General features: G+C 55.4%; 1 protein-coding gene across 1 annotated transcript; it reads left to right on the forward strand.

Moving 5' to 3' along the window:
• Positions 1-215: 215 nt before the first annotated feature.
• Positions 216-6,556, forward strand: TAC4 (tachykinin precursor 4). The gene is made up of 5 exons (XM_030294598.1): positions 216-335; positions 3,605-3,698; positions 4,319-4,351; positions 5,312-5,387; positions 6,166-6,556. The coding sequence occupies exons 1-4, from the start codon at positions 216-218 to the stop codon at positions 5,380-5,382; spliced, it is 318 nt and encodes a 105-aa protein (XP_030150458.1). The 3' UTR covers positions 5,383-5,387; positions 6,166-6,556.
• The last annotated feature ends 1,190 nt before the right edge of the window (positions 6,557-7,746 follow it).

Raw genomic sequence — 7,746 nt, forward strand, 5'->3', positions numbered from 1 at the left:
GTCACAGGAAGTGGCCTCGGGGGTCAGATAAGCTGAAGGAAAAGCAGGGTAGCTGGAAGGACCGAGAATAGGTGGAGCTTCACACACACACACACACACACACACACACACACACACACACACGAAAGGAGCCAGAGAGAGGACCCAGACCTGGGGGCAGCATCTACAGGCCGAGAGGGGCTCCCAGAGGGTCCCGGGACCGAACACTACTGACCATGCTGCCCTGCCTCCCCCTGCTTCTCCTGATGGGGCTGCCTGCATGCACCGGGACAGTTGACAAGAAACTGGCACTCGGAGCTGAAGCAGGGTCCTGGGTAACCGTGACCCTGGAGGAGGTACCTTTGGGGTGAGGCAGGGGCTGGTCCGTGGTGGAGGGGTTAGAAGATCCCTTCCGCTGGTGCCAGGAGAGTAGGTTGTACATTGTTAGCCGTGTTGTCTGACTCCCCTCTGTGGGTAGGTTCAGGGCCGTGGCCCCTGGCCTGGCAGACCTCCGAAGGGGCACATGTACATGGAACAGTGGGTGAGTGTGTGTGGGGGGGGCGGGGGGGGGGTGAGCGTGTGTGTGTGTGTGTGTGTGTGTGTGTCTTAACATATACTATGTTCCTGGCACTGGCCTAAATGCTTCATAAATATTCACCAATTTAATCCTCCTATCAGCCTTGTGGAGAAGATAACATTACTATCTCCATCTCACAGATAAGGAAACTGAGGCACAGAAAGGTCAAACAGTCTGTGCAAGGTTATGCAGATTCAGCAGCACAACTGCACATTTGCCCAAGGTCAGATTTGGTGTATCTGTCCGTCAGAGGATATTTTCCAGAATTTCCTTCCTTTTTTTTTTACATTTATTTACTTTTGAGAGACAGAGCACAAGTGAGGGAGGGGCGGAGAGAGAAGGAGACACAGAATCCGAAGCAGGCTCCAGGCTCTGAGTTGTCCGCACAGAGCCGGATGCGGGGCTCGAACTCACAAACTGAGAGATCATGACCTGAGCTGAAGCCCGACGCTCAACCGACTGAGCCACCCAGGCGCCCCCCAGAATTTCCTTTCAAAGGGAGGGCCAACTTGGGGCGGGACCACTGTTTCATCTTCTGTATAGAAACTCTTACTTCCTGATAAGAGTTTGATTGCCAGTATCTTCTACTAAACTGGGGAGAAACCCAAAAATTAGGCACACAGCCTCTGTGCCCCCACTCCATCTGATTGGGAAGACAAAGACCCTGACCTTGGGCAGCTCCCAGACAGGGGAGTGAGGCCAGCAGAGCAAACAGGACCAGTGTTCCGTGAAGGGTTTTAGGAGAGCAAGCCTGAGCCTGGCTCTCCCAGTCCCGGGATGGTCAGGACCCTGGGGTCACTGGGAGAGCCATCGAAGGAACAGCCATTTGTGGTGGATTTCCAGGAACCCCTGCTTTGTCCCCGAGTGTGGTCGAGAAGACAGCAGGGTGGGCAGTCCTGGGTTCAAGTCTCCGCTTCTCCACTGACGCTGTGCGACCCTGGGAAGGTCACGGCTGCTCTCTGGCCGTGAGTGTCCTCACCTGTAAAATGGGAGGCGAGGGAAGATGATCCCCGAGACTCTCTGCAAGCTGTGACATGCTTTGCAGCATCTGTGCCAAACATCACGGGACCTGGCCCAGGCCCAGGGACACCGAGCCGCGTGACGGGGAGCTCTCTACGCAGCCATGCGAGAAACAGCACCTCACCCGGTCTGCTGGGCTTCCCAGCCCCCGGAAGCTGGGAGTAGAGGAACCATTTCCACGAGGGAGGGGACGGAAGGAAGGAACAAGGCAGGGTCAGCGTGACTGGTCACCTCCCCCGCTCTGAGGGATCCCCCACGTGCAGCTATCCCTGGAGCTGGTGATTTGGGTTAAATGCATGAGGAGGGCTTCAGGCAGGGGGAGGAGTCTGTCCCGGGTAAATGGGGACCAGTGTCCAGCCACCCAGGAGGGTGGGAGCGAGGGGAGTCTTGTTTAATTCATAGATAGCCATTCTGTCCAGCTTGTCTTTGAAGGCCGCCTTTTACCCAAAGTGGTTTTCATGAGCTTTTCAGAAACGGGTCCAGATCCCCAAGGAGGCTTTTCCAGTTCCAGGCCAGGCGAGGCGACTCCAGCCAGGTGGCTCGTGTTACTTGAGGGCTCTAGCTGCCTGTCTTCAGCCTTCCTGGGAAAGGAGACCCCCATCCTCCTCCCTCTTCCCAGAATGCCAGAGAAAGAGCCCCTCTTCGGCATTCTGTATCCCACACCTGCTGTGTTCTAGGCTCTGTGCCAGGTACTGGGCGCACAGAGATGTGAAGATGGTCTAATGACTGTCACCCATTGTCACTCTCTCCACTAGCAAGCCTCTCTCCCTCTTGGCAGAGCTGAGCAAGCCCTTCGGGGTTAAGGCCAGAAAGTGGGAGGACATTGGCCCACATCACGAAGGCTGATGGAAAAATGAGAACTTCAACCCATAGCCCTCGGCCCAGAACTTTCAGCCCAGCAGCTCAAGGATGAAAAGGTCTTCGGGGGCACCTGGGTGGCTCAGCCGGTTGAGCGTCTGACTTCGGCTCAGGTCACGGTTCGTGAGTTCGAGCCCCGAGTCGGGCTCTGTGCTGACATCTTGGAGCCTGGAGCCTGCTTCGGATTCTGCGTCTCCCTCTCTCTCTGCCCCTCCCCTGCTCATGTTCTGTCTGTCTCTCTCTCTCAAAAATAAATAAACATTAAAAAAAACGAAAGAAAAGAAAGAAAGAAAGAAAGAAAGAAAGAAAGAAAGAAAGAGAAAGAAAGAAAAGAAAGAAGAGAGAAAGAAAGAAAGAAAGAAAGAAAGAAAGAAAGAAGGAAAGAAAGAAAGCAAGAAAGAAAGAAAGAAAATGCCTTTGCCCAGGGTCATGGCCTCTACCCCAGGCCTCATGCCATGTTCCATATGGGAGACCCAGGCTGTTGGGTAGGGCACGCGTGGGGGGGGGGGGGGAAGTCAGGGGAGAAGCAGTGGGAGTGAGGGTGCAGGGGGAGGTCTCCCGCCTTGCCTACCAGGTGCCCACCATGAGTTCATCAGCTGCCCCCCGCCCCTTGTCTATGCTTGGAGACATTTCTAAGATCGAGCAGAACCCAGGCCCTGGAGGCAGACTCCTTGGGTTCAAATCCTGCCTCCACCACTTCCTGTGTGACCTTGGACAAGTCACTTACCCCCCACCCATAAGTCTTAGTTTCCCCATCTGCAGAGTGGGGATAAACCACAGTCACTACTTCGTATGGTGTTTGTGAAGAGTAAACGAGATTTTGGCCTTTGAGCCAGGTGACCCAGATTCAAGTTGTGGCTCCGTCTCTGGACAAACCAATCTCTCCGTGCCTCGGCGTCTTTGTCTGTAACCTGGTAACCATACCGGTTCTTAGTTGGTGTGGCTTCAGCGGGGATGAAATGAGTTCATATGCGGAAGCGCCGGGAACCGTGTGAGGAACGTAACAGGCAGAACGTTAGCTATCTATTGCGTCTAGTAGGCACAGTATTGGGTAAAGAATGCGCCAGAGCCGCATGCCCGCACGGAGCAAGGGTCACGATGCTGCTGGTGTTCAGGCTGCCCTCCCGGTCTCGTCTCCGGCCTCTAACGATGAACTCTTTGCTTCCCCAGGACGGTGTCGTCCCCCACATTCAGCTCACGCTTCAGGAGGTGAAAAGGGGCAAAACGAGCCAGTTCTTTGGGCTGATGGGGAAGCGGGTGGAAGGTGAGTGACAAAGATGGGCGCTGTCCAGACGGGTGGTTCTGAGCGGGTTCTGTGAAACCAAGCCCAGGCACCAGGCCGGTAGGGGTCACCCGTGCCATAGGGTGTCCGTATAAATGATCGTCAAACAGTGACGCTTTATGGAGAGTTCACTAGGCCAGGCTACAGGTGTAAAAACCGGGGCTGCCTCTGGCATGTCGGGGTGCAGCCACCCTAAGGATGAGGGCATCGAAAGTCAGATGCTCAACCGACTGAGCCACCCAGGCGCCCCTGTTTTGTTTTGTTTTTTTAACAACTACACACTTACATACATATGCAAACAGATACGGAAATTTCTAGAAGGATAGACATCAAACTGTCAACAGTGGTTACATCGAGGCTGGGAAGTGGAGGTGAGGGGAAGAGGGTGAAAGGGACTTTAATTTTGACTCCACAAACCTCTCATTACTTGACTCTTTTTATAGTGGGCATGTATTCAAAGGCTGCTTTTGTAATAAAAAAAAAAAATGCACATTAAAAAAAAAAAAAAGGCACCGAGCCCCAAAGAGCCACCAACCCTTCCTGCCTCGCCAAGCCCCCAGGGAAGCAGTGTGGCTCTCACTCCTTCTTTCTCTTCCCCCCAGGAATACCTCCTATCCAGCCAGAGAGAAGAACAGGTAAGTGTTGTCTAGGCTTTCCTCTCAGCATGCTCCCTGGGGAGGGCGGAGTTGTCCCAGCCACTAACAAGCTGGAGGTGGGGGACATGTTCTGGCCAGGGGCATGCCAGGCTGGCATCGGAGAGGGTGGGGCCAACCTGGTTTGGCCACACACTAGGCTTCCTGGCGGTTTCCTTAGAGAGGTGGTCTGTGCGTGTGGGGTCGGGGGCGGCGGGGGGTGGGGAGTAGTTGCAGGGATAAGGAAGAGACAGGATGCAGCCAGTTCTGCCCAAAGGTTTCAAAATCACTTTGGGTCTAAAGCCTGGAATTGGAAAAACTAACCAATCCATTGCCCACACTGAGCCTCGAAGGATCTGAAAAGTGCAAATCTGAGCAGCCGGTACCCTGCCCCAAATCCCTGGTGAAAAGGGGGGGAAAAATCAAAAGAAAACCGACCAACCTTGACCCACCACACCCTCAGGACTCAGGATCAAGTCCAATGCTCTGACGACTCACCACATCCTCCGGGCTGCTCTCACGGGCTTGACTCCAAGCCCCACCTCTCCTTCCCCCACTGCCTGCCCTACCCTGGGCGCCGTGCTGTCCTTGGCACATTGCCCTGCCCTGCCTTGCTGGGTCACGTGACTGGTGTCCCCAGAGTGGCGCCCCTCCCACCTCGGGCAGGAGCAGGTCTGCTGTCTCCTCTGTACCCACGACGCGAGTTTCCATCAGTGAGAGGTGCCCCCTAGGTGTCTGTGGAAAGAACGGCAAAGGGAGGGACGGTGAAGGAGAAAGAGGCGGAAATCAATGAATGAAATCAGTGAGCGAAATGAACCAATCCTCGGTTCTTCCTCAACTCCCAGGATGCTTGAGGAACGACTGCATTTACAAGGCCCCAGGGCTGGCCCTGCCCTGCCCTGCCCTTCTTGGGTCCCAGGACGGCCTTACTGTGCTGCTCTCCTCCTTTTCTGTCTCTTCTAGCTCCACCCCCAGGGCACCCACCAGCAGGCACAAAGAGCGTGGGGCCTCCTGGGCAGGGCAGGACCCTCTAGAGAAGGTAGGTGAGAGCCTCCAGCGGACTGCAAGGGCATCAGGAGAAAGCGACCAGACGCCTCACTGCGTCTCCACGGTGGGGGCCCAGCAGCTGGACAAACAGAGCAGGGTCCCCACCAGCCATTAGGCAGATGTCCCATAGAAGAACGCAGCTGAGGTGCAGGGAGGCGGTCCCTTTGATGATCCAGGCCCGAGACAGGTGTAGTCCTGAAGCTGGACCCTCTCCATCCAGATGGCAAGTCCTCTGTTTCCCCCACCTCCCCCCCCCACCCCAAGACTCTTTTCTAAATGTCTGAGCGATTCCATCCAAAGGGCCATGGAAGTCACCTCAGTACCAACACAGGATCAGTGTCCCTCCGTGCCGAGTGTGGGGCAGGGATGGTCATTTTGCAGGGATGGGAAGCAACTTGCCCAAAGTCACACAGTGAGCTGAGGACAGCAGGGACGAACGCTGGGTCTCCTGCTGCCTAGTCCGCTGCACCTTATACATCTCCAGGAGGGCCTCTGGCCTTTCAAATACTGGATTAGCACTGCCCTTCTTTTAGACAGAATAGCTGAGGGCTGGCCCATCCGTGCTCTGGAGGCGCTTACAATTGAATCCGGGAAGAAGATACGATACCCGACAGATGAACTTGTCATTTGCCAACATATGTACAGCCGGGGGGTAGGGAAGTGGAGGGCCCAGAGGGGAGTCACTGGGGAAGCCCTCCGGCAGGGGTGGGGGTGGGTGGGGGTTGGGGTGGGACAGACAAGGCTCTTCTAACCGCCGCCATCATGCACAGAACACTTCCCAGGCAAAGAGGACAAGGACCACGGGTCAGAGTAAGAGCGCCCACCGCACACTTCCCAAGGGGCCGAAACCCCGTCTCCTTACCTGGACGTTACAGCTGACAGCGGCCAGGCCAACGTGCTTCTCCGTGCGTCCCCCACGCCCCGACGCGGCCGTGTCCCAGCCGGCTCACTGAACTCACTGCGGTTCCTTCCAGGACTCTTCAGTGTTAGGCAATGGTGATGCATAAAGGCACTGTTGTCTCAGTCGTGAGCTCGGGCTGACCCTGCCCTTCCTCGGCTCTCAGCCCCCATCTGGCGACTAAGCAAGGGCCAAGTGCTACCTGCTTCCACATCTCCTGTGCCTGGAACACAGTAGGGGCTCAATAAATGGACAAACAGTGAGCAGTTTCTTCTCTGGCACAGGGTAGATGGCAGGAATGCCCAGGGGCCCGGCAGGGCAGCAGGCGAGGTCTCTTCCAGAACCGCAAAGGGAAATTCTAAACAGCCCTGGTCCCCACCTTTGGGACACAGGTAAGCAGGACAGCCCCAGCCTGACAGACACCCTTTTCCCTACTCACAGGTCATCATCTCAACGACCCGAATCCATGGGTCCACTGACCTGGAGAGGAATTGGATCCCAGGTCCTCCTTCATCAATTCTCACGTATAAAAAGGGGCTCTTCAAGTAACTGCTTCGCTTTTGGGACACAGGCAGCTAGTTCATGCTCTGAGCACTGGGGAGAGCTCCGGAGCAACGAAACACTTCCTACCCTTAGGGAGCCCCCAGTCTGATGGGGAGACAACTGTCGCAGCCCCAGGGGTTAATAGGCAGGCAGGGCACAGAGGACTCTGGGATGCTTAGAAACAGGCCCGCCAACCAGAATGAAACCACGGAGGGCAAAGCTAGGGAGTAAGCGTGGAGGGGCTACGTAAAGGGACGAGTAAGGAGTTGTGTGGGCTCAGCAGAAGACAATTCATTAATTCCCTAGGGTACATAACATTTAGCTTCTGTGTCCCTCTCTCCACAAAGGAGGAAACGGGTTAGAGGTTTTTTTGGGAGGGGTACATCTGATCTTTTGGGAGTGGAGTGGCCAGGCTGTTTTTATTTTTTATTTAAAAAAAATTTTTAATATTTATTTTTGAGACAGAGAGAGACAGGGCATGAACGGGGCGGGGGGGTGGGTTCAGAGAGAGAGAGGGAGACACAGAATCCGAAACAGGCTCCAGGCTCTGAGCTGTCAGCACAGAGCCCGACGCGGGGCTCGAACTCACGGACCGCGAGATCGTGACCTGAGCCGAAGTCAGACACTTAACCGACTGAGCCACCCAGCCGCCCCCAGGCTGTTTTTAAAGGGACGGGAAGACGGCACTGGAGGAGAGGGCAGGCCCTTCATCTGGGTGCCAGGGAAGGTTTCAGTGAAAGCAGAGACCAGTAAGGGGCAGCCAGATGGGGTCAGCACAACCAGTTAAGATAGATCCCTCTATTCGACCTGTAATAAAATAGCCTCCATCCTGTTCATCATGAGCCCTGAATCAACCTCAGGTCTCCCCGCTCTTCCTTCTCCCACCTCACACACGGCCAGTGAGCCAGAT

Source organism: Lynx canadensis, chromosome E1, assembly GCF_007474595.2.
Source record: "Lynx canadensis isolate LIC74 chromosome E1, mLynCan4.pri.v2, whole genome shotgun sequence".
NCBI classification, from domain to species: Eukaryota; Metazoa; Chordata; class Mammalia; order Carnivora; family Felidae; genus Lynx; species Lynx canadensis.